The sequence below is a fragment of the Mya arenaria genome, chromosome 13, assembly GCF_026914265.1.
Source record: "Mya arenaria isolate MELC-2E11 chromosome 13, ASM2691426v1".
Classification (NCBI taxonomy): domain Eukaryota; kingdom Metazoa; phylum Mollusca; class Bivalvia; order Myida; family Myidae; genus Mya; species Mya arenaria.
This window is the reverse complement of record NC_069134.1, coordinates 37388019-37414945: the sequence shown is the minus strand read 5'-3', so window position 1 is coordinate 37414945 and position 26927 is coordinate 37388019. Positions and strand designations below refer to the sequence as shown.

The window sequence follows — 26927 nt, the reverse complement described above, 5'->3', positions numbered from 1 at the left end:
TGAGGTGTATTTGCATAACCACAAATTGTGAAATATTTTGACCAAATATTCACATCGAGCAAAAAAATCTTGTTTTGTCAATTCGAGTTGTCTCTCTTGTGACCGTTTAGTTCATAATTTCTTAATCATTAAAGCTGCACTCTCAAAGATTTACCATTTTTACAACTTATTTTATTTTTTGTCTTAGAAAGAACCATTTTTGCGTTAATAGCTGCAAACCAATGCTAAAAGATTGCTGACAAAAATCAGATCGCAGATTTTCATATTTCCATTCGAAAAATAATGTTTTATGGCCATGTACGGCTTAAACCGTTACTAGCGGATTAAGAAAACTGCATAAAACATCAATTTTTGAACTCAAGTATAAAAATCTGCGATCTATTATTTTGTCAGCAGTCTTAATATATAACTGGTTTCCATGGATTTTTGCAAAAATTGGCTCGTTCCAAGACAAAAAAAAAGATGTCAAAACGTTCAATCTGTGAGAGTGCAGCTTTAAGACTACATGTACAATGGTTTTATATATATTAGATAGTGAATTCATCAAATAATCAAATACATTTGAGCCGATTCCGTAAGTCAACCGTATATCTCACTAGATGAGCCAGGGATGGGGTAGGCGCGCGCCTCCCCCCATGAACTTGTCCAAATTTTTAGTTTAATACAGGAGAAAAAGTAATAGATACGCCAAAAATGTACCATTTTACCGGTTTAGGGGGAGGGGCGAAAGTCAAAAGGTGACACACCCATCCCCCTTAAACGTCCAAATAATGGATCCGCCCCTGTTTGTTAGCCATTCGATTATAGAAAATAATGTATTAAATGTTTTCTTTCAATGAAATCCTTAAACTGAAAAAAGAAATATTAAAGACAATAAAAAAAACATATTTACTATGGCTACATTTAATCATCATACTGATCATGTTCATACACGGAAGGGTTATATATCGATAAACAACTAATGAAGTGCTCATCCGGTTTGCAAGACGCTTTATGTCCGGTCGAGTCTGTGTTTGATACTATATGTATATTACTTTTATACAATGGCTGGATTTGGTTCTTTTCGGGAACACTTTGATAAGAAAAATGGTTAGTTGCATTTACAATGTTTCTTTTCAAAGTTCTGGTCTGACTGAGGGCTTCCGTTCTTGGTGATGATTTTTAAAACTCTTATTATTGTTGTAAGATCAGTTTGGTACATTTTTGTGACACTGTATATGTTATGCCATATGTAGCAATACAAGGTACGGTCGAAACTCGTTATGTCGAACTAGAGTCAAATCTCGCCATGTCGAAGTCTTTGGGACCTCGGGATAAACTTCGAGATAACAGACATTCGATACATCCGAAATACAAAAAAGTGAATAACTAATTTGAAGACAATCGAAAAAGTTCGACATAACAAATCATCGAGATAACAGAGTTCGACATAACGAGTTTCGGTTGTAGTTGAACACCATATTTCGCAGATAAATAGTGAATTATATGAACTTTATAAGTATCTATATGAATATGAGTGTTTGGTGTCGTGCATATCAATCGTATTAATTTCCAATTTATTAATAAGTCTTAGTCGTGGGCTAGATTTCCTGTTAAACTGACGGGTATCTTGGTATGAGCTGAGAAAATAACGTATTAAACTTTAAAGGGACAAGACACCAGATGATACAATTGCAAGAAAAAAAGAAAGTTTACTAACATAAAAGAAAGTTAACTAACATAAAATTGATATTTTTGACTAAAACGCATTGAACTTATTTAATGATGTATCACATTGCTTTCGACACATGTATATTTTGCAGTATTTTTCCAATTCAAAAATTGCTGGGTTTGTCTGACCCGTTAATTCAAAAATAGCGTTGGTATATGTATCAGTAATAATCACGTGACTTACTTGTGCTAAATATACACACCATACACTGGGAAACCATTATGCGCTATTTTTAAACGGGTGAACCCAGCTGAGACAGTGACACAATATTATTTAAATCATGTTAAATGATCGGCCTCAAACTAGCTCGTATTGACAATTCCAGTCTTGTTTTAATGAAATACTGTATTTTGTATTTGCCAATTTAGTGACCATTTGGTGTCTAGTCCCTTTAAACATTAGTTTTGATATGGTATGTATCCTACTACGCGAATACGTGCTTAATATTAAACATGACACTTAATTGCACAATAAATACAATAATTATTTTCTTCCTCCTGACCTAAACTCTGCAAGATGATAGTCATAGAGTCATACATATAGAAAAGAACTACATTCGGTTTGGAGTGTGTATTATCTTTATCAAGAGATCTATTGCCACACCGAGTCTCTACTTAAGCTTACATTTAGGGCGTATTTGTCAATAAAAATCTAGTTTCAGTTTTGGTTTCAAGGGTTGCGGCGTTTTAAAGGGACTGTACACCAGATTTGCACCAAAAAAAGTTTTTTCTGTAACGAATCTCAGGACAATTATCTAATAGAATGTGTTACGCTTTGATATCATAATTGTAGAAAAGAAGTACCAAAATGTAAAAAAAGAAAATTGTGTCGGAGACCGGGTTCGAACCCGTGTCGCTAAAATTGCGGTCCAGCGTCGTATCCACTGAGCTATCACGGCTTATTCTAATTGGGTGATATAATTAAGCTATAGACCTACCTCGGTAATATCACGTGATAACACCGACTAGCCAATCACGCATAAGTAATAAATTCTACCTGGTAGACATACCCAGTAATCTTTTTTAATGGAAAAATACGAAATAACTGCTAAACTTAAATAAATTGTAAACTATGTGTTACTCCAGTTAGTAAGTTTCAATGCATTGTACAGATCGATGCCAAGTTTATGTCAGTTTTCGACAATTTTCTTTCTTTTTTTTTCGCTATTTTATCATACGGAGTCCAGCCCCTTTAAAACCTGTTTCAAAAGTTTTACTGAAAATAAAATTTGTATGGTTTTGTGTACAGCTTCAACAACAAAATCATGATACCGCAGGTGGTCGTTTGCACATGTCTTGGATTACTGACGGCCATGCTGTCATTTGGTTTTCGGAAATCCTCGGCCATTTTTATCGAAAACAACCTCGGATGTATATGGACTGTTTACAGACTCAGAAAACGGTACTGTTTAAATCCGCTGCAAGTACATCGGGTAGTTATTTAATTTAGCAGTTAAACTTTATGACTAAACCTTTGGGAATCTTAATTATGCTTGCAATAATACACTTTAATGGCAATCAATTTAAACGTTGATCAATAAATATAAGCTATAACACTAAATTTAATGAATGATATAATTCATAATTATACGATCTACTTCTACTGATGTACCGGCATACATCCGAAGTTGTTTTCGATAAAAATGGCCGAGGATTTCCGAATGGGTTTTTTGGATTACTGTCCGCCATGTTGTTGTTTTTTAAGTGAGCTAGTTTTCGGATATAACGAAACGACGAAACCGCCTCAAGAGTTTCAAAACTATAGTTTCATTTATTTCAAACAGTCACAACAAAAACACCGTTCGTGAAACCATTTTAAAACCAAAAATAGTTTATTAGCAACTAAACGCCCTTAGGAAGCGGACATTTTTCTCTCATTCAGTATCTTTGCAGATGATCAGCAGGCAGACCTTACACCTGATCAAATCGTTGGCCGAAATCTGGAGCAAATTTCTAGAAACGGTAAGTACGACATGCACGTTAGTGTCATTTTTAGAGTAAAATTTGGGCTTATATCTAATATAATACCTCGTAACGAGCGTTATTGTTTATGTTGTATAAGCAGGGACATAGAGGATGAATATCACCTAACAATGTATTTGTCGATGTTAACGTCAGCTACGTAAATATTAAACAAGTTTACTATGGTAATCCATCTGTATTCAAATTCCATCAATTATTGACATCATGTGATAAAAAGGAAGTTATGAATGTTTGTTAATATAATAAAGAAGCATTTGTGATACGCGACTCTTTTATTTAATAATACAACATAGTATTGATCGAAAGTTATGATAATTTACTTCACTGACAATGTAAATATAACAATTATCTTGTATTCAATTTACATCAACTATTTCTTTTCCTCATAAATGTCTATTATATAATATAATGTATTTAAGTTTAGAAACGTGACATGTTAATATTTATAACTATATGTACACTTGATTAAGTCCAGTAAGCTGTCAGTTTTGTTCTGTTCTGTTCTAACAGTGTTATATTCGCTCAAGCGTGCGGCCTTTGTCCAGAGAGAAATATTTAAAAAAAAATACGTTTCTTTAAAAAGCCATCAACAAATATTAAAGCTGCTCTCTCACAGAATTACCGTTTGTGTAAATATCTGCAAACCAGTGATATAAGACTGCTGACAAAAGATCAGATAGCAGATTTTCATACTTCCGTTCGAAAAATAATGTTTTATGCCTTAAACCGTTACAAACGGTTTCTGAAAAATGCATGAAACATCAGTTTTTTAATTTAAAAAATAAATATTTTTGTCACCACACTAATATAACTGTTTTCCATAGAATTTCGCAAATTTTGACTCGTTCCAAGACAAAAAATAAAATAAGTTGTCATAACGTTCAAACTGTGAGAGTGCAGCTTTAAAATAAACTTCTGTTGTTGACTATTTAGCTCAAAAAGACAGTTTTCGAATATATATTAGATTCATATATATAAGAAGTATATTTAGTTCACAACTTTACACTTCGTATACATGATTGTATTAAAGCACTCAGGTTGACAGTGTTGACATTTTTCAATAGATCATCAGTTTTCGAAAGTTAATATTAAAAACAGCTATCTGGTCTTTCGTCAGCAGTCTTGTATCACTAGTTTCCAGACATTTACGCAGAAATTGGCTCATTCTAAGACAAAAATAAAAGAAGTTGTCAAAACGGTCAATCTATGAGAATGCACTTTTAACATTAGTACGAATGATTAAAGCGGTGCTTCCTCTTCGAATGTCTCCCCATTTAAGTCTTGATATTTTCTGTATGATTTAGTTTCTTGTTAACTTTTCCAGTTATGCAGATCAAGGCCGTGTTGGGGACTTTGGAACGGTCAGTAGACATTCCGGACAAACGAAGAGAGCTGTAAGTTAATTATCATATAAATATATATTGTTAACTTAGCAAAGATATGTAAGTAAACTTCCATGCAGACATAGTTACTAAATATGGAGTTGGGAGTAAAATTTCATTCAGACATAGTTACTAAATATAGAGCTGTGAGTAAACTTCCATGCATATATAGTTTCTAAATAATCGAGTTGTGAGAAAAATACTATGCAGACATAGTTACTAAATATAGAGCTGTGAGTAAAATACCATGCAAACATAGTTACTTAATATAGAGCTGTGAGTTAACTTCTATGCAGACACAGTTACTAAATATAGAGCTGTGAGTAAACTTCCATGCAGACATAGTTTCTAAATAATCGAGTTGTGAGTAAAATTCCATTCAGACATAGTTACTAAATATAGAGCTGTGAGTAAACTTCCATGCAGACATAGTTACTAAATACAGAGTTGTGAGTAAACTTCCATGCAGACATAGTTGCTAAATAATCGAGCTGTGAATAAACTTCCATGCAGCCATAGTTGCTAAATAATCGAGCTGTGAGTAAACTTTCATGCAGATATAGTTTCTAAATAATCGAGTTGTGAGTAAAATACCATGCAGACATAGTTACTAAATATAGAGCTGTGAGTTAACTTCCATGCAGGTATAGCCACTTAATATAGAGCTGTGAGTTAACTTCTATGCAGACACATTTACTAAATATAGAGCTGTGAGTAAACTTCCATGCAGACATAGTTGCTAAATAATCGAGCTGTGAGTAAACTTCCATGCAGACATAGTTGCTAAATAATCGAGCTGTGAGTAAACTTCAATGCAGATATAGTTTCTAAATAATCGAGTTGTGAGTAAAATACCATGCAGACATAGTTACTAAATATAGAGCTGTGAGTTAACTTCCATGCAGGTATAGTTACTAAATGTAGAGCTGTGAGTTAACTTCCATGCAGGTATAGTTACTAAATATAGAGCTGTGAGTTAACTTCCATGCAGGTATAGTTGCTAAATATAGAGCTGTGAGATAACTTCCATGCAGGTATAGTTGCTAAATATAGAGCTGTGAGTTAACTTCCATGCAGGCATAGTTATTAAATATAGAGCTGTGAGTTAACTTCCATGCAGGCATAGTTACTAAATATAGAGCTGTGAGTTAACTTCCATGCAGGTATAGTTACTAAATATAGAGCTGTGAGTTAACTTCTATGCAGACATAGTTACTAAATATAGAGCTGTGAGTTAACTTCCATGCAGGTATAGTTACTAAATATAGAGCTGTGAGTTAACTTCCATGCAGGTATAGTTACTAAATATAGAGCTGTGAGTTAACTTCCATGCAAGTATAGTTACTAAAAATAGAGCTGTGAGTTAACTTCCATGCAGGTATAGTTACTTAATATGGAGCTGTGAGTTAACTTCCATGCAGGTATAGTTACTAAATATAGAGCTGTGAGTTAACTTCCATGCAGGTATAGTTACTAAATATAGAGCTGTGAGTTAACTTCCATGCAGGTATAGTTACTTAATATAGAGCTGTGAGTTAACTTCCATGCAGGTATAGTTACTAAATATAGAGCTGTGAGTTAACTTCCATGCAGGTATAGTAACTTAATATAGAGCTGTGAGTTAACTTCCATGCAGGTATAGTTACTAAATATAGAGCTGTGAGTAAACTTCCATGCAGGTATAGTTACTTAATATAGAGCTGTGAGTTAACTTCCATGCAGGTATAGTTACTTAATATAGAGCTGTGAGTAAACTTTCATGCAGGTATAGTTACTAAATATAGAGCTGTGAGTTAACTTCCATGCAGGTATAGTTTCTTAATATAGAGCTGTGAGTTAACTTCCATGCAGGTATAGTTACTTAATATAGAGCTGTGAGATAACTTCCATGCAGGTATAGTTACTTAATATAGAGCTGTGAGATAACTTTCATGCAGGTATAGTTACTTAATATAGAGCTGTGAGATAACTTCCATGCAGGTATAGTTACTAAATATAGAGCTGTGAGTTAACTTCCATGCAGGTATATTTACTAAATATAGAGCTGTGAGTTAACTTCCATGCAGGTATAGTTACTTAATATAGAGCTGTGAGTTAACTTCCATGCAGGTATAGTTACTAAATATAGAGCTGTGAGTTAACTTCCATGCAGGTATAGTTACTAAATATAGAGTTGTGAGTTAACTTCCATGCAGGTATAGTTACTAAATATAGAGCTGTGAGTTAACTTCCATGCGACATAGTTGCTAAATATAGAGCTGTGAGTTAACTTCCATGCAGGTATAGTTACTAAATATAGAGCTGTGAGTTAACTTCCATGCGACATAGTTACTAAATATAGAGCTGTGAGTTAACTTCCATGCAGGTATAGTTACTTAATATAGAGCTGTGAGTTAACTTCCATGCAGGTATAGTTACTTAATAAAGAGCTGTGAGTTAACTTCCATGCAGGTATAGTTACTAAATATAGAGCTGTGAGTTAACTTCCATGCAGGTATAGTTACTTAATATAGAGCTGTGAGTAAACTTCCATGCAGATATAGTTTCTAAATAATCGAGTTGTGAGAAAAATACTATGCAGACATAGTTACTTAATATAGAGCTGTGAGTTAACTTCCATGCAGGTATAGTTACTTAATATGGAGCTGTGAGTAAACTTCCATGCAGGTATAGTTACTAAATATAGAGCTGTGAGTTAACTTCCATGCAGGTATAGTTACTAAATATAGAGCTGTGAGTTAACTTCCATGCAGGTAAAGTTTCTTAATATAGAGCTGTGAGTTAACTTCCATGCAGGTATAGTTACTTAATATAGAGTTGTGAGTTAACTTCCATGCAGGTATAGTTACTAAATATAGAGCTGTGAGTTAACTTCCATGCAGGTATAGTTACTAAATATAGAGCTGTGAGTTAACTTCCATGCAGGTATAGTTACTAAATATAGAGCTGTGAGTTAACTTCCATGCAGGTATAGTTACTTAATATAGAGCTGTGAGATAACTTCCATGCAGGTATAGTTACTAAATATAGAGCTGTGAGATAACTTCCATGCAGGTATAGTTACTTAATATAGAGCTGTGAGTTAACTTCCATGCAGGTATAGTTACTAAATATAGAGCTGTGAGTTAACTTCCATGCAGGTATAGTTACTAAATATAGAGCTGTGAGTTAACTTCCATGCAGGTATAGTTACTTAATATAGAGCTGTGAGTAAACTTCCATGCAGGTATAGTTACTAAATATAGAGCTGTGAGTTAACTTCCATGCAGGTATAGTTACTAAATATAGAGCTGTGAGTTAACTTCCATGCAGGTATAGTTACTAAATATAGAGCTGTGAGTTAACTTCCATGCCACATAGTTGCTAAATATAGAGCTGTGAGTTAACTTCCATGCAGGTATAGTTACTAAATATAGAGCTGTGAGTTAACTTCCATGCGACATAGTTACTAAATATAGAGCTGTGAGTTAACTTCCATGCAGGTATAGTTACTTAATATAGAGCTGTGAGTTAACTTCCATGCAGGTATAGTTACTAAATGTAGAGCTGTGAGTTAACTTCCATGCGACATAGTTGCTAAATATAGAGCTGTGAGTTAACTTCCATGCAGGTATAGTTACTTAATATAGAGCTGTGAGTTAACTTTCATGCGACATAGTTACTAAATATAGAGCTGTGGGTTAACTTCCATGCAGGTATAGTTACTAAATATAGAGCTGTGAGTTAACTTCCATGCGACATAGTTACTAAATATAGAGTTGTGAGTTAACTTCCATACAGGTATAGTTACTTAATATAGAGCTGTGAGTTAACTTCCATGCAGGTATAGTTACTAAATATAGAGCTGTGAGTTAACTTCTATGCAGACATAGTTACTAAATATAGAGCTGTGAGTAAACTTCCATGCAGGTATAGTTACTCAATATAGAGCTGTGAGTTAACTTCCATGCATGTATAGTTACTAAATATAGAGCTGTGAGATAACTTTCATGCAGGTATAGTTACTAAATATAGAGCTGTGAGTTAACTTCCATGCAGGTATAGTTACTAAATATAGAGCTGTGAGTTAACTTCCATGCAGGTATAGTTACTAAATATAGAGCTGTGAGTTAACTTCCATGCAGGTATAGTTACTTAATATAGAGCTGTGAGTTAACATCCATGCAGGTATAGTTACTAAATATAGAGCTGTGAGTTAACTTCCATGCAGGTATAGTTACTAAATATAGAGCTGTGAGTTAACTTCCATGCAGGTATAGTTACTAAATATAGAGCTGTGAGTTAACTTCCATGCGACATAGTTACTAAATATAGAGCTGTGAGTTAACTTCCATGCAGGTATAGTTACTTTATATAGAGCTGTGAGTTAACTTCCATGCAGGTATAGTTACTTAATATAGAGCTGTGAGTTAACTTCCATGCGACATAGTTGCTAAATATAGAGCTGTGAGTTAACTTCCATGCAGGTATAGTTACTAAATATAGAGCTGTGAGTTAACTTCCATGCAGGTATAGTTATTAAATATAGAGCTCTGAGTTAACTTCCATGCAGGTATAGTTATTAAATATAGAGCTGTGAGTTAACTTCCATGCGACATAGTTACTAAATATAGAGTTGTGAGTTAACTTCCATACAGGTATAGTTACTTAATATAGAGCTGTGAGTTAACTTCCATGCAGGTATAGTTACTAAATATAGAGCTGTGAGTTAACTTCTATGCAGACATAGTTACTAAATATAGAGCTGTGAGTAAACTTCCATGCAGGTATAGTTACTCAATATAGAGCTGTGAGTTAACTTCCATGCATGTATAGTTACTAAATATAGAGCTGTGAGATAACTTTCATGCAGGTATAGTTACTAAATATAGAGCTGTGAGTTAACTTCCATGCAGGTATAGTTACTAAATATAGAGCTGTGAATTAACTTCCATGCAGGTATAGTTACTAAATATAGAGCTGTGAGTTAACTTCCATGCAGAGACAGTTACTAAATATAGAGCTGTGAGTTAACTTCCATGCAGAGACAGTTACTAAATATAGAGCTGTGAGTTAACTTCCATGCGACATAGTTGCTAAATATAGAGCTGTGAGTTAACTTCCATGCAGGTATAGTTACTAAATATAGAGTTGTGAGTTAACTTCTATGCAGAGGCAGTTACTAAATATAGAGCTGTGAGTTAACTTCCATGCAGGTATAGTTACTAAATATAGAGCTGTGAGTTAACTTCCATGCAGGTATAGTTACTAAATATAGAGCTGTGAGTTAACTTCCATGCAGGTATAGTTACTAAATATAGAGCTGTGAGTTAACTTCCATGCAGAGACAGTTACTAAATATAGAGCTGTGAGTTAACTTCCATGCGACATAGTTGCTAAATATAGAGCTGTGAGTTAACTTCCATGCAGGTATATTTACTAAATATAGAGCTGTGAGTTAACTTCCATGCAGGTATAGTTACTAAATATAGAGCTGTGAGTTAACTTCCATGCAGGTATAGTTACTAAATATAGAGCTGTGAGTTAACTTCCATGCGACATAGTTGCTAAATATAGAGCTGTGAGTTAACTTCCATGCAGGTATAGTTACTAAATATAGAGCTGTGAGTTAACTTCCATGCGACATAGTTACTAAATATAGAGCTGTGAGTTAACTTCCATGCAGGTATAGTTACTTAATATAGAGCTGTGAGTTAACTTCCATGCAAGTATAGTTACTAAATATAGAGCTGTGAGTTAACTTCCATGCGACATAGTTGCTAAATATAGAGCTGTGAGTTAACTTCCATGCAGGTATAGTTACTTAATATAGAGCTGTGAGTTAACTTCCATGCGACATAGTTACTAAATATAGAGCTGTGAGTTAACTTCCATGCAGGTATAGTTACTAAATATAGAGCTGTGAGTTAACTTCCATGCGACATAGTTACTAAATATAGAGCTGTGAGATAACTTCCATGCAGGTATAGTTACTTAATATAGAGCTGTGAGTTAACTTCCATGCAGGTATAGTTACTAAATATAGAGCTGTGAGTTAACTTCCATGCAGGTATAGTTACTAAATATAGAGTTGTGAGTTAACTTCTATGCAGAGACAGTTACTAAATACAGAGCTGTGAGTTAACTTCCATGCGACATAGTTGCTAAATATAGAGCTGTGAGTTAACTTCCATGCAGGTATAGTTACTAAATATAGAGTTGTGAGTTAACTTCTATGCAGAGACAGTTACTAAATATAGAGCTCTGAGTTAACTTCCATGCAGAGACAGTAACTAAATATAGAGCTGTGAGTTAACTTCCATGCGACATAGTTGCTAAATATAGAGCTGTGAGTTAACTTCCATGCAGGTATAGTTACTAAATATAGAGTTGTGAGTTAACTTCTATGCAGAGACAGTTACTAAATATAGATTTGTGAGTTAACTTCTATGCAGAGACAGTTACTAAATATAGAGCTGTGAGTTAACTTCCATGCGACATAGTTGCTAAATATAGAGCTGTGAGTTAACTTCCATGCAGGTATAGTTACTAAATATAGAGCTGTGAGTTAACTTCTATGCAGAGACAGTTACTAAATATAGAGCTGTGAGTCATAGCTATTTACATACAAAAAAACTTTGTAGATGTGTAATTAATCTACAGCGAAAACAAACAATTTTATAGAAAAGTAAGTTAGGCCTATATGCATTTAATGTAGACGTTGTTACAGACTTGTAAGTAAACTACCATGTATTCTCAACCTGTTATTAGGATGTGAGTTACATCCAGTGACTACAACGCTACTAAATATAAGTACTCTAAATATTTTTGAATACAGCATTGTTACCATGTTGTTAGCAATCTACCATGAATACAAACCTTTTGTGAGAGCGGTTAGCAATCTACCATGAATACAAACCTTTTGTGAGAGCGGTAAGCAATCTACCATGAATACAAACCTTTTGTGAGAGCGGTAAGCAATCTACCATGAATACAAACCTTTTGTGAGAGCGGTTAGCAATCTACCATGAACACAAACCTTTTGTGAGAGCGGTTAGCAATCTACCATGAACACAAACCTTTTGTGAGAGCGGTAAGCAATCTACCATGAACACAAACCTTTTGTGAGAGCGGTTAGCAATCTACCATGAATACCAACCTTTTGTGAGAGCGGTTAGCAATCTGCCATGAATATCAACCTTTTGTGAGAGCGGTAAGCAATCTACCATGAATACCAACCTTTTGTGAGAGCGGTATGCAATCTACCATGAATACCAACCTTTTGTGAGAGCGGTATGCAATCTACCATGAATACCAACCTTTTGTGAGAGCGGTAAGCAATCTACCATGAATACCAACCTTTTGTGAGAGCGGTTAGCAATCTACCATGAATATCAACCTTTTGTGAGAGCGGTAAGCAATCTACCATGAATACCAACCTTTTGTGAGAGCGGTTAGCAATCTACCATGAATACAAACCTTGTTATAATTTTGTTAGAAAACCACCATGATGCAAAACTTGTTGAAGTGCGGTTAGAGTCTACCATGAATACAAACATTCGTGCAGACATATTAACTTGAACTGATTTTTATGTACAAAATGTATTTTGAATTCCACAACATTTCAGCAAAGATCTTCAAAATGACACCCAAAGACTAACCAAAGAAACAGATACCGCACTTAAGAAGCTCGCTCGAAATTTGGACAAGGTGAGACTCGCCCTTACTTACCTGGGCCCATAATCACCAACGTCTGGCGTGAGACCACAGTTATTTTTACTATATGTTTCATATAGACACTAACCTGGCTTTTGACTTTATACACATCCCAATTGACAAACAAGGACATGGCATCTCTAGAACAATTCAAGACACAAAATATAATCACAAGAAAACACCATGTTGACCATTTACCCGACTGTTAAAATTGAGTTCAAATACAGAACCCTTCCGCCAAGGAGTCAATCGGCTACAAACAATTAATTTTCAGACTTCCACAAGCTATGATTTTTCCAATATTTACACTGAAAACTATCAATTTCTGCAATAAAGTGTCAAATTCAGTCAAGTTCTATGCAAAAAAACACATTTTTTGCTTCTTTTTCATTCAATTTTAATAAAATATTGATACTTGAACACAAGCACTTTTTTTTTCTGTATTAACATCCGGATCTTGATCAACGGGGGCCAGATAACTGCGGTCTTGTCAACGGGGGGCAGATAACTGTGGTCTTGTCAACGGGGGGCAGAAAACTGTGGTCTTGTCAACGGGGGGGGGGGCAGATAACTGTGGTCTTGAGCCAGGTCAACGGGGGGCAGATAACTGTGGTCTTGAGCCAGGTCAACGGGGGGGGGCAGATAACTGTGGTCTTGTCAACGGGGGGCAGATAACTGTGGTCTTGAGCCAGGTCAAGGGGGGGGCAGATAACTGTGATCTTGGTAAACGGGGGGGGGGCAGATAACTGTGGTCTTGAGCCGTCTTGAATCTCAGTTTAAGACTTAGACTCGGAAGTGCAAGATCTTAATTGTGTTATAGAAATGTTATTCATAGAGAAAGGACTGTGAAATATGCTGTCTCTGTCACAAATAGTCTATTCTACAACCAGGCATACATCTTTTGTCAAAATTAATTACATAGAAGATATTTGTTTATTTCAGTGTAAGATCGTATTTTATTTCACGAGTGTCATAGAAAAATATATTTTCATGAGTGGCGAAGCCACGAGTGAAAATGTAGTTTTTTTTATCACGAGTGAAATAAAATACGATCTTACACTGAATTTTCCAGATAAAGAGTAAATGCCACGCTAGTTTGTTGACACATTTTGAGGTGTGGATGAGGTAAAAAATATCGGATCTATCTGTAAATTGTTGTGTGAATTCTCCAGGAAGCTCATTTTACGTACAACAACGGTTAACAGTTCAAAATACATTTGAACGATGATATCACATTTTATTTATGTTCGAACAGTTGTTTTTGTCTGTAATTTGTTTGGTATGAAAGCAAATGTTCGAACATTCAGCTTCAAAGATCAGTAAAATGTTTGATAAACGGGATAACCGGTAATAAACGGTAAGTTGTTAATTTCCAATTATATATTTATTTAAATTTATATAACATTTCTTTATTTTTTAAACGTTTTTTGACATAATTTACTGAAGTCCAGTGTTCTGTTTTGATCAAGGAAAGTACATGTAACAACAAAGGAATTTAAAAATAGTTCTGAAAGTTGATATTTTCACTCCTTATTTTGCAGTGAAAATATCAAATTGATATTTTCACTGTTGTTATTTCACTGTTAAAACCCCATATTTCATCGTAAAGCATGAAAGAAATTATGGATATTTTGAAACATTTAGAATTCTTCTTTCTAAGCCTGAGTCCGAAACTCAGGCACTACTTTTCGGGCACTATTTCTCGGGCACTTCTTCTCGGACACTACTTTGTCATGGCAATCTATTCAATTTTGTTCCGTTTTCTTGTCTTTTTAAAAGTTCAACGTGTAAAATGATAACCAGTTTTATTTCGTTCTGGTAGCTATAGTTGCAAAAAAGTACCGTTCATTACTTGTTAAATATGATTAATAAATTCAAGATATGGTCAAAGGTGAAACAAAATATGACTACGTGATAAATTTATATGATAAGCATTTATGACGTCATTTATCACGTGGCATACACGCACTTGCTTTCTATGTCTTTCAGGCACCAGAGTTACGAGTACAAGAAAGGCGTCTTAAAGGTGGGTATCTTCTTCTTTTTAAATCATACATCACACGATTTATTATTTAAAACAAGGAAAACATGTTAAAACGTTCAAACACATTGAAATAAACAGCTGCTTCTGCACATTTTGACTTCTTGATTAGGATCTATGTTAATTATTCAATAGCTTTGCCATTATGGAAATAATCATTGCTTAGTCTATTTCCCTGCGTACTATGATTAAATTTCGTTACATAACCTTTTTTAATATCTGCCTTCAAGGATTACCATATCTTAAAAAAGAAACTGTATGCATAGAAGCCCCATGCAAAAGCTCCTATGTCATTTTTATCGATAACAACCTCGGATGTATTTGGACGGTTTACATACTCAAATAGTGGTACGTTTAAGTCCGCTGCAAGTAGATCGCGAAGTAATTTTATTTAGCAGTTAAACTTTATGACTTACCTCTTGGGAATCTTAATTATGTTTGCAATTATACACTTCACTGGTAATCAATTTAAACTTAGACCAATTAATACAACTCTAAAACACAACATTTAATTAATGATATAATTAAAACATTTACGAACTACTTCAACTGATGTACCAGCATACATCTGAGGTTGTTTTCGATAAAAAATGGCCGAGGAGTTCCGAATGGCAAAATTGGTATCGTGTAAACGCACTTTGTTATGTTAACATGTTTAGCAAGTTGTCAAATAATACACTTTTTGGCTTTAGTGTATGTGCGTCTCTTTTATTTCAGTTTTCAAACAGCCTTATGCATTTCAAATTCTACATGGTCATTCTATTTTGAGTAATTTGTTTATAAAGTAATTTAATTGACATACAGACCCTTTCATTTTATACCAATGTACGATATTTAACATTATGTTGCTGTTCTAAGCGTGCATGTCTTTAAAGAGATCTTCCAGGGCCTCCTGTCGGAATATAGCGGCCTCCAGAAAACCATCCGCTTCCAGACCAGGGACTCGCTGAGAAGCAGTCTCAATAAGTCAGGAAACTTTGTAAGTTAAATCAGAATGATTTTTGGTGTTTGTTGTTTCTGTCGTCGTTGTCGTTGTTGTTGCTGTTGCAGTCGTTGTCGTCGTCGTCGTTGTTGTTGTTGTTGTTGTCGTTGTTGTTGTTGTTGTTGTTGTTGTTGTTGTTGTTGCTGTTTTACCATGCTCAAAAATATGCAGTAATCTTAACAAGTATCTGCATAAATTGAACTTATAGCACACTATAAAAATGGCGTAGTGCGGGGTAATTTGTTGGAATGAAAGTGAAAGTAGATATCAGTTGATTGGTTAATATGTAACACAGACGTATTAGTTTTAGGTTAACAGACACTATAATCTCATAAACTACGCTACACTACATGTATAAGTTACCAAACATGATAATTTACGGGGCGGAGTAATAATTGAGAATGTTGGAATTAAAAGAAAATACAAAACACTTTTAGTGAATATAAAAGCACCCCTATGACCGAGGATTCGTATGAAACTTAGAATACTTCGTCAGTTTACTCATTGTGCACTGTGATACTATGGTGTAATTTCTGTTAACTTCTGACAAAATGCTAAACCTTTTTCGTAATATAAAAAAAATATTTCAAGACTTAGTAAATTTACACCGTTTTAGAGCAGACACAAAATCATTTGTCTGAATTTAAAAGTTATTGACAAATTGTATTTAATCCTTTCTTAGGACATTAAGGTCGCAGACGATGGCTCACTTGAGAGGGATGGGTAAGAAACATATGTATTTCATAGCGGAAAGTGAGTATGATAAAGCATATAATATATTTATTTATAAGTCGAACAAGGCACTTGCTCCAATATTACAAATCACTCATTTTAAACCTCAATCCCGTCCTTTTTTACCACATAACATCAAAAGTAATTCAAAATCGTATACATGTTTGTTACTTTATGGTGACCTTTCATATGTTTGCGTTTGGTGCCCCTAGGGTCAAGGTCAAGGTCATTGTTATTAAAAATAGAAAAACGGTTGGTACTGAATAACTTTAGTTAGGGCTGACATATTGTGACCAAACTTGGTATAAAGGAAGAGTTTATGGAGACCCTTAATGTGATTGCGTTTTGGGCCCCTAAGATCAAGGTCACTGTTTCTAGATATATAAAAAACTATTGGTACTGAATAAATTTAGTTAGGGATGACATCTACTGACCACTCTCTTATATTGGAAGAGTTTATTGTGAACGTTCATGTATTTGTGTCTTGAGTCCCTAGGGTCAATGTTCAAGGTCACTGTAACTAAAACTATTAAAAAGGTTGGTACTGAATTACTTAAGGTGACATTTTACGACCAAATTTGGTATAAATGAAGAGTTAATGCATGCCTTTCATAGGATTGCGTTTAAGGTCCCTAGGGTCAAGGTCACTGTTACTGAAAATAGAAAAACGGTTTGTCTTGAAAATTTCTTTTAGTTAAGGTTGACATATTGTGATTAAATTTGGTACACATGAAGAGTTTATGAAGACCTTTCATGGGATTGCGTTTGAGGCTCTATGGTCAATATCAAGGTCACTATTACTATAAAATGAAAAAAAAACAGTTGAAACTGAATAACTTGTAGTAGGGTGTCATATTGTGACCAAACTTGGTATGTAGAAAGAGTTTATCTGTCTTGGGATGTCAGTAGGGACCACTAGTGTCAAAATCAATGTCACTGTTACTAAAAATGGAAAAACATGTAAAACTGAACCTAACAACGAAGGAAAAAGCTCTCCTGTCAATCATTTAAAACCTGGCTTTGTCGCATTGCGTCGTTTATTGTTATTCTTTTAAAAGCGTATTTTCACAAAACTTTTGCCTATACTTCAAAGAAAACTAATATATAACTTTAGAGAAAAAATGTACTTGAGTGACTTTTAAAAATTATGAGTTAAACTCCGTTACAGTTGTTGCCATAGAATAGTTCTTCCTTTGAGTCATACACGGTGTTTTTAATCAACATATTCTATGACAAAATGCGCTTTTAAAAAGAGTAAAAACATATACCATAACTTTTGACTTTTAGAATTTTGACATATGTTTTTTTCACTGTTTTTTTGTGATATATGTGCCTGGCCACATAAAAAACAAAAATACATTGTTGGCTCATAAACATAAAACCCTATCAGTTAAATTTGGTGGGTCAAACATAACAACATTGTTTTAATGTATAATACATATTGTACGCCTAAAAGGATTTGAACTATATGAAATAATATATTAAATGCAATGGGGCCAGCTTAATTGGTACTTGTTGGGAATCGACAGCATCTTAAATTAATTCGTTATTTTAGAGAACAGATTCAAATAGAACAGATAGAGGCTGAGGCCGAACTCAACCTTATCAAGGAGCGTGAATCGGATCTCAAACAACTAGAGGTAGGTGCAAATAATCGATAAATGAGAGAAATCAAAGCGCTTGAAGCAAGTAAGGATTGGGCATTTATAATAATATCACTATCGTGGTTATTTGAAAGTATTAGATTAATACTTCGATTATAAAACATGTGATGCTTAAACTGGATTATTTCAGATTAATATATAGACATTTATTATGCAAGTTAGCATGGGGCTGTTATAAAAATTTCATCACCATGGTCCGTTAAATGGATTAGATAAAGACGTCTATTAAAAGCAATTGATGCTTGAACTGGCTCATTTAAGATTAATAAAGACATTTATATTGAAAAATGACTTGATGATACAGTTTTATGATGTACTTATGAATTATATTCTAGCTTATTAGTGTTTAGACCACCAACGATCTTATTATTGGATTGTGTGTTTTTCAGCAAGATATAACGGATATAAACAGCATCTTTAAAGATCTTAGTGAAATGGTTGAAGAGCAGGGCGAGCAAATAGGTAAATTTAGTACAATTTCATAAAAAAATATCTATTTATTTATCATTCGTATGTTTTTTTAAACAAGTACTCTCGCAGATTGACATGTTTTACTTTTTTAAGTTTTTGTCTCAGAATCAGCTGATTTGGGGATCAAAGCCTTCAATTCAGTCATATAGGATAATACACTAAAGAACTTAGGGGCGTAACCTTTTTATTTGTGCCCCTCCTCCAGAACCTAAATTTAAGTGGTTGAAGTTTTGGCAGAGTGGATAAGGGGTCATCCTCCAATAAAATTTTAACAGTTCAAGTCCGAAATGGTGCCCCACCGCTAGTGTGTACTTATACGGTATATCATTGTTTGAATATTTACCAGATATTTCAACGACTATTTAATGTTTTATTGTTTGTTTGTGGGACTCTTGTTAATAAGCTCTACCTGGCAGTATTAATGTATATTGTGTATACTGTTGATGTTTTTTTTTCAGATATAATTGAAGAAAAAGTCGAAGAGGCAGTGGTAAATGTCGAGGTCGCCGTAAAAGAACTAGAAATTGCTGAACAAAATGTGGTATGTATATGTATACATGTTTAAACAATATTTAAACTTATGTAAGTCAATAATTCGTAAATTAAATTATTGATTAAACATATAAGTCAATGAATAAATGTACGAACGAATGAACAAATTAATTAATTAACGAAAGGATGGATGGATGGATGGATGGATGGATGGATGGATGATGGATGGATGGATGGATGGATGGATGAAAAAAGTGAGTGAGTGGGCGAGCGAGCGAGCGAATGAACGAACGAACGAACGAACAAACAAATAACTAAATAAATAAATAATGAAACTGATGGTTTCCCTTTTCATATTTTCGTCATGGTTATTCATAACTATCTTTTTTTGTTTTTTCAGACATCGTCAAGAAGAAAGAAACTAGGGCTGATTGTAATAGTAGTAGTGTTGTTGGTGGTCGTCGTTACAATTATTGTTCTTGTTGCCGCATAAAATGATCTCCCCCCTCTGTCCACACAGCTTTGACAATTGACAATTGCTCACATATGAAAGATGGACATTCGGCACAGCATTTTGTATTTTAATGACGTCATTTCTTCTCTCCAGTGCATTCGCTGGGAAGGTATTCAACACAGCTTATATTAAAAAAGAAATTGTATATACGTTATATGTAATCATTTTATATGTGCCAAGGCCCCAAATAGGAGTTCAATAACAAAACTGTGTCGGCTAATATAAGAAGTGTGTCAGGGCCCACAGTATCAGTTCAAAAGTTAAACTACATCGGCTAATTTAAGAAGTGTGTCAGGGCTCACAGTATCAGTTTAAAAGTTAAACTGTGTCGGTTAAATACTAATGCACTAGTCAATTGTAACCACGGCCCCAGGTCCGGGGGTATACCGGGGATAGCGGGAGAAATTGCCTAACCAAGGATGCACCTGGGGTGCGGGGGCTTTTGGCAGGGATTCTACCAGCAGTTTGTCCCCGCAGTGTGATGATTTTGCTTGGGGTGGACTGGACCGAAAGTCAAATTCTGCGCTATTGCCCGGACCTCTGAGGCAAGGGGGAGGGCGTGATTACAATTGACTGGTGCACAAGTGTCAGGGACCACAACATGTTCAGTTCAATAGCAGATCTGCTGGTTATTAACGGGCCAGAACCGCAGTATCAGTTAAATCGCAAGACATTCGGTCAATAAAGTGTTACGGCTCGCAGTATTGGTCCAAAACGTTCCTGTATCGGATTATAAAGTGTAAGGGCCCGCAATATATCAGTTCAATAGCAAACCCATGTCGGTTAATAAACTGTCGTCAAGGCCCGCAATATCAGTAACAATGCGAATCGTTTTCGGTTGAAAAAGTGTCAGGGCCAACAGTATCAGTTCATCAACAAAACTGTGCCGGTAAATAAAGTGTCAGGGACCGCAGTATCAGTCCATAAACAAAACTGCGTCGGTTAATAAAGTATAAGGGCCCATAAACAAAGCTGCGTAGGTAAATAAAGTGTCAAGGCCCGCAGTATCAGTTCAATAGCAAAACTGTGTAGGTTGATAAAGTATCAGAGCCCGCAGTATCAGTTCAATAGCAAAACATTATCGGTTAAAAGTGTCAGGGCCCGTGGTATCAGTTCAATAGCAACACTGCGTCGGTTAATAAAGTGTCAGAGCCCGCAGGTTCAGTTCAATAGCAAAACAGTATCGGTTTAAAAAGTGTCAGGGCCCGCATTATCAGTTCAATAGCAAAAATGTGTCGGTTAAAAAGTGTCAGGACCCGCAGTATCAGTTCGATAGTAATACTATGTCGGTTAATAAAGTGTCAGAGCCCCCAGTATCAGTTCAATAGTAAAACAGTGTCGGTGAATAAAGCGTCATGGCCCGGGGTATCAGTTCAATAGCAAAACTGTGTCGGTTAATAAAGTGTCAGAGCCCGCAGTATCAGTTCAATAGTAAAACTGTGTCGGTGAATAAAGCGTCATGGCCCGTGTTATCAGTTCAATAGTAAAACTGTGTCAGTGAATAAAGTGTCAGGGCCCGCTGTATCAGTTCAATAGTAAAACTGTGTCGGTTAATAAAGTGTCAGAGCCCCCAGTATCAGTTCAATAGTAAAACTGTGTCGGTTAATAAAGTGTCAGGGCCCCCAGTATCAGTTCAATAGTAAAACTGTGTCGGTGAATAAAGCGTCATGGCCCGTGTTATCAGTTCAATAGTAAAACTGTGTCGGTTAATAAAGTGTCAGAGCCCGCTGTATTATTTCAATAGTAAAACTGTGTCGGAGAATAAAGCGTCATTGCCCGTGTTATCAGTTCAATAGTAAAACTGTGTCGGTGAATAAAGCATCATGGCCCGTGTTATCAGTTCAATAGTAAAGCTGTGTCGGTTAATAAAGTGTCAGAGCCCGCTGTATCATTTCAATAGTAAAACTGTGTCGGTGAATAAAGCGTCATGGCCCGTGTTATCAGTTCAATAGTAAAACTGTGTCGGTGAATAAAGCGTCATGGCACGTGTTAACAGTTCAATAGTAAAACTGTGTCGGTTAATTAAGTGTCTGGGCCCACAGTATCAGTTCAATAGTAATACTATGTCGGTTAATAAAGTGTCAATGCCCACTGTATCAGTTCAATAGTAAAACTGTGCCGGTCAATTAAGTGTCAGGGCCCGCAGTATCAGTTCAATAGTAAAACTGTGTCGGTTAATCAAGTGTCAGAGCCCCCAGTATCAGTTCAAAAGTAAAGCTGTGTCGGTTAATAAAATGTCAGGGCTCGCAGTATCAGTTCATAAACAAAACTGTGTCGGTTTATAAAGTGTGAGGGCCCGCAGTATCAGTTCAATAGTAAAGCTGTGTCGGTTAATAAAGTGTCAGGGCTCGCGGTATCAGTTCATAAACAAAACTGTGTCGGTTAATAAAGTGTCAGAGCCCGCGGTATCAGTTCATAATCAAAACTGTGTCGGTTAATAAAGTGTCAGGGCCCTCAGTATCAGTTCATAATAGCTCTTATCTGTATACGAACATGTGCATTAATTTTTTGGATACATGTATTTGAATAAGGAAGTATACAGTCTTTTGTAACTCGAACAGTCAATACATATTTAACTTCCTATATATTATTAAAATAAGATTAAGGCTGCTAACAATACATTAACAGGTAACTAGTGTCGCATTATTACATGATCACATTGAGAATACAATTTAAGGCTTATAGTTCATAATCATCAGTTTTATGATTGAATCACGGACCTTTCATCCACGGTTTACAGGTCCGTGTTGAAGATATGGTTAACATCCGTTACTTAACGACGTTTGCTATTTAACACTTGAGCGAATCAATAGACAGTGTTTTTTGATTGTCCTTTATCGAAAATCTGTTGCTTTTACTTCGATCAAATATGAGTATTGATACATGTCGCTTTGGTTTAAATGCCTGGGTCATACAATATGAATGAATTAAAATAAACAGGAGAATCTCTTAAACATATAAAAACACTTTTCAACGATAAGATAGAAGATGTGTTTGATGTTGGTTGGTAACTTTGTTCTTTGTTGTTGTTTTTCAAGTGTATTTAGTGTTCGAAATTATATTTCGTCCAATGCGATGGAAGTGTTTCATTGTGGTAGATCATCAGCCAGTTGTTTTTTATTTGAATCAGGTGAATCTTTAAATTTAAACAGTGGCTGGGTTGGTAAACAAAATATAATCTCAAACAGTAAACTGGTTAAAGACCTGTCAGGAAACATGTATATACTATTATTAGGATATAGTTACCAAATAAATGGCTCCCGTGTCCGCCACTACTAACATACTAATAACCTCAACCAATAAAGTTCCGCATCCACAATATTTATTTGCTTGTCCTTAATCGGAAATAACCATTATTTTCTCAATTTTAACAGCTCATACGGGACATTATTTGTTCATATCTTATCAAAATCTCATAAGGTAGTATTTAAACCGAAGTGGTGAAATACAATTAACTTAAGTAATTATATCTAAATATTCAATTATGTTATTATGTAGGGCAAAGAGTGCTGCATTTTAAATACTGTGCACTAATGGACAGTACGTATAGTACTAGTAAGATTTAGAATTAGTACAATAACGGGAACAGTCTTATCTTAAGTGAGGATTGATATCTGGGTCGTTGGCATCGGTCACCGGAACTGTAACAACATCAGTCAGAAGAAGATGTTGCTGAAACTTGTCTTTTGCTGTCAAATTGCAACAATTCTAGGTAAGTGTAAAATTGTTGTTGTTGTTGTTGTTGTTGTTGTTGTTGTTGATGTTGTTGATGTTGTTGTTGTGTGTGTGTTTGTTTTAATGGTTCATAACTATTTTGTATAAAAATAAAAAATAAACGCCTCAAAATAAGTTAAGACCGCGTAAAGAAACTAATGTTTCAGGATTCGTTAATGAGCATGTTCGTTACAATTCTATATATAGGTACGAGTATAATTGTTGTTGTTTTCGTGTGTATGTGTGTGTTTTTTTCATTGGTTCATAAGTATTTTGTGTGTAAATATAAAATATACTCTTCAAAATAAATTACAGAACGCGTAAAGAAACTAATGATTCTGGATTGGTAACGTGTTCGTTACATTGAAATTCATTAATCATATGTATACAGCTTGTGTTTCTCAAAGCATTTACAAACGATTGAATAAAACGGAAAATAATATTTAAGTTGAACCCATCGACCAGTCATATAGTACAGTAGATTTTAATCTAGGAAAAAACACACACCCGAAACCCGATATTTACATGTGAATATGACTCTCCTGAGTAGCAAAACCCCAAGTAATTACCCAAACCGGAAGCTAAATTTGAATGCTTAAATGAAAACTTGGATGGTGTAATTGCACTGCCAGTGCATATAAATAAATGGATGGTTTGTCGCTCAAATGCCTTTGAGCGATTCGTTACACATGACCCAACGTGTTGGATTTTGGATATGTAAGCTACCAATCGTAAAAACTCGGCCATCTCCGGCAAGCTTCGAGTCAATTCTGTTGGATAACGGCCGAGGTGTTCCGAATGTGCAAAGTACCTCACACTCGAATATGGCTTAACTAGTTTCAGATACCTTAATGGTAAATGTTGATCCCTAATGACCCCTGTAAATGTTGGTATCATTTGAAAGGTATTCGCTTCCTGTATTCGGAACACCTCGGCCATTTTCCATCGAAAACGATCTCGGATGAATGCCGGTACGTCAGAGGAAGTAGTTCGTAAAATTTAAAAATGAATTGTAGTGTTTTAACGTGTATTTTGTTTTACTAAGATTAAATTTATTGTTAGTGAAGTAAATTATTACAAAATATAATTAAGATTCTCAGATTAAAGTCATTTAGTTTAACTTCTATATTAAAATTACTACACGATCTACTTACAGCGTAGTTAAATGTAAAGATTTCTGGCATTGTAAACCTTCCATAATCATCCGAGGTTGATTTCGATGGATAATGGCCGAGGAGTTCCGATTGTGCTTACTGATTTCTAATATATAAGATAAATTGCCGAAAGTGTATTATACATAAGGGCACTACAGTTTATATACACGCTCTTTAGTTCAACTGCAATCGGGAGACGAATATCACTATCTACTTGAATTTAAAGCTTTAACCAATAGCAGTAAGCGATTTATTGATAAAAAATACTATATCAATCCAAATGTCATCAAATTTAAATCTCTAATGTGTATGTGTAACACTCAAATGTCGAAATACAAAAAGTTGTGTAAATTTGTGAAGGAAATAGTAAAACTGTTCTAAATGTTAATATATTGTACTGTACAATAACACATGTATCCGATACTCTATAACTCTCGACATATTCATATAAAGCATTGTATAACATATGTCTCTCCCGTTTTATTTGCTTTGTACTTCTCTTTGAATGTTAACTTTTTACAACAGCCTCGTTGTTATTATGTATTTCTTTTTCACATGCTCATGATGTCATGTTACATGAACTGAGTTGTTTGAAATAAAACTTGGAAACTTGGAATCGGGCGTAAAATCAGGCCACATAAAAAACAAGTTTGTTATGGTATTCGGTAATACGTTAAAGTTGTCTTTCTAGTCCCCCTCCAACAAACAAAAAACACACAACAACATTAAGGTTTACTTTTTATGTCAATATCGCAGTCAAATTAATATAATACACTCAAATTGCACCATTTTGGACTAGAAATTGTAAAAACTTCCGTGGGAGAGTATCCCCAAACCCACAACCCCTGCCAAAATGTTAAACCGAATATCTTCTGGTTCTGAGGGAGAGGCGAAAGTCAAAAGGTTACGCCCCTTGGTTACCCCCCTCTTACGCCATATCCCTGGTCCCCGGGCATCCAAAATGCACATATTTGTGGGTCGGATATCTGAAGCTAGATTTGCTCTATTTGGCAGAACTTTACAAGGCAACAAAACAAAAGTAACGCCAGTGCGACTTGTGTAAGGACGTAAAAGGCGTTCCCGGACTTCCTGTCGATTACTCAGCCAAGTCATATCTCGTTCATTACCTGATAAAGTTCGATAAAACAAGAACTGTTCACGTCATCCCGATACATATATAGCTACCAAAGAGGTACCACCAATCAGGCCGTTTGCAAAAATACGCAAATCGTACTCCTGTACTCTTTTTTAAATTTAAATGTAAACATAATGCTCTAGTCAATTGTAACCACGGCCTCCAGGTCCGGGGAATAGCTGGGACTTTGACTTCCGGTCCAACCAAGCCCGAACTGCTAGTAAAATCCCCGCCAAATGCACCCGAACCACAGGGACCCTAGATAAGGCCCATTCCCGCTGTTTGGCGCGCAGACAAAACCACCACATTAACCCGGCAGTGCGGGGCCACCGGGAAGATAAAAACACGGCCCATTTCCCCGGCTATCCCCGGTGTATCCCCGGACCTTTGGGGGCCCTGGTTACAATTGACTGGTGCATCTGTACGAATGTTATTCGAAAGGACTTGATTACATAACACTGTATCAGATATACCCATAAGAAAATGTAGTCGTTCAAATATATTTAGGAGTATACATATGTTATTTACACTTGATGAAAAAAGTTCCTTGTAGTTACCTGTAAAACATAAACATAATCATTTTAATTTTGAAAATGTTTTGCTGCAACGTTGGGAAATTACAAAACGCCGTGATCAGTGTTCCGATGGTTAATATATTACCTGCTGTCGATTTAAACTTTTTTCTGGTTTTTCTATTTGTATTTGGTGTTTTAAAGCTGCACTCTAACAGATTAACCGTTTTGACAACTTCTGTTTTGCCTTAGAATGAGCATTTTTTTGCGTAAATAAACTAAATATCTAACAGACTGCTTACAAAAGATCAGATCGAAGAATTTTAATTTTCCGTTCTAAAATTTATGTTTTATGGCTAAAAGTGTTACAAACGCTTTAAGGAAAAGGCATAAATAATCATTTTTTGAAAAAGCTGCGATCTGAGTTTTTGCCAGCAGAATTATATCAATGGTTTCCATGCATATTCATAAAAATTATCTCGAAAGTACTGGTTAAGAATTTAGTTTATTTATAACAATCATGATTAATAATTTGTCTTTTTTAAGAAAATCGAAATAACTTATTACTTCGATATCACAGCTTACATGAGCATCACACTTGTTTGATTTGGGTTTTTTTTTATTAGAAATGACACAGTCACTAATTTAAGATGCACTCTTACTCCCAAATAAGTTTTACCACAATTGATACATCTGTTTTAATATACCATAAAGGATGAATACATGTCGAAAACAATGGTTCTGAT

At 35.1% G+C, this 26927-nt stretch overlaps 2 protein-coding genes across 2 annotated transcripts in view; both read left to right on the top strand.

Moving 5' to 3' along the window:
* The first annotated feature begins 952 nt into the window (after positions 1-952).
* LOC128213117 (syntaxin-12-like) lies at positions 953-19811 on the top strand. The gene is made up of 11 exons (XM_052918645.1): positions 953-1089; positions 3604-3672; positions 5018-5087; positions 12683-12764; positions 14760-14796; positions 15687-15790; positions 16476-16516; positions 18081-18165; positions 18579-18651; positions 19119-19201; positions 19553-19811. Exons 1-11 carry the CDS (start codon positions 1044-1046, stop codon positions 19643-19645), a joined length of 783 nt encoding a protein of 260 aa, XP_052774605.1. The 5' UTR covers positions 953-1043; the 3' UTR covers positions 19646-19811.
* A 3217-nt stretch (positions 19812-23028) lies between these two features.
* The window catches only part of LOC128212935 (inactive pancreatic lipase-related protein 1-like), a 9125-nt gene continuing 5226 nt past the window's right edge, over positions 23029-26927 (top strand). Inside the window, exon 1 of the mRNA XM_052918341.1 lies at positions 23029-23378. Within this exon, the coding sequence (XP_052774301.1) occupies positions 23333-23378 (46 nt within the window). The 5' untranslated portion in view covers positions 23029-23332. The remainder of the gene's footprint in view (positions 23379-26927) is intronic.

What these genes read in the sequence shown, in the direction of transcription:
- LOC128213117 (XM_052918645.1), top strand. Translation starts at nt 1,044, where the DNA reads ATGGCTGGATTTGGTTCTTTTCGGGAACACTTTGATAAGAAAAATG. An exon ending in TCGCTCGAAATTTGGACAAG is followed by an intron (nt 12,765 to 14,759) that starts GTGAGACTCGCC and finishes TATGTCTTTCAG; the next exon opens with GCACCAGAGTTACGAGTACA. An exon ending in TCAATAAGTCAGGAAACTTT is followed by an intron (nt 15,791 to 16,475) that starts GTAAGTTAAATC and finishes ATCCTTTCTTAG; the next exon opens with GACATTAAGGTCGCAGACGA.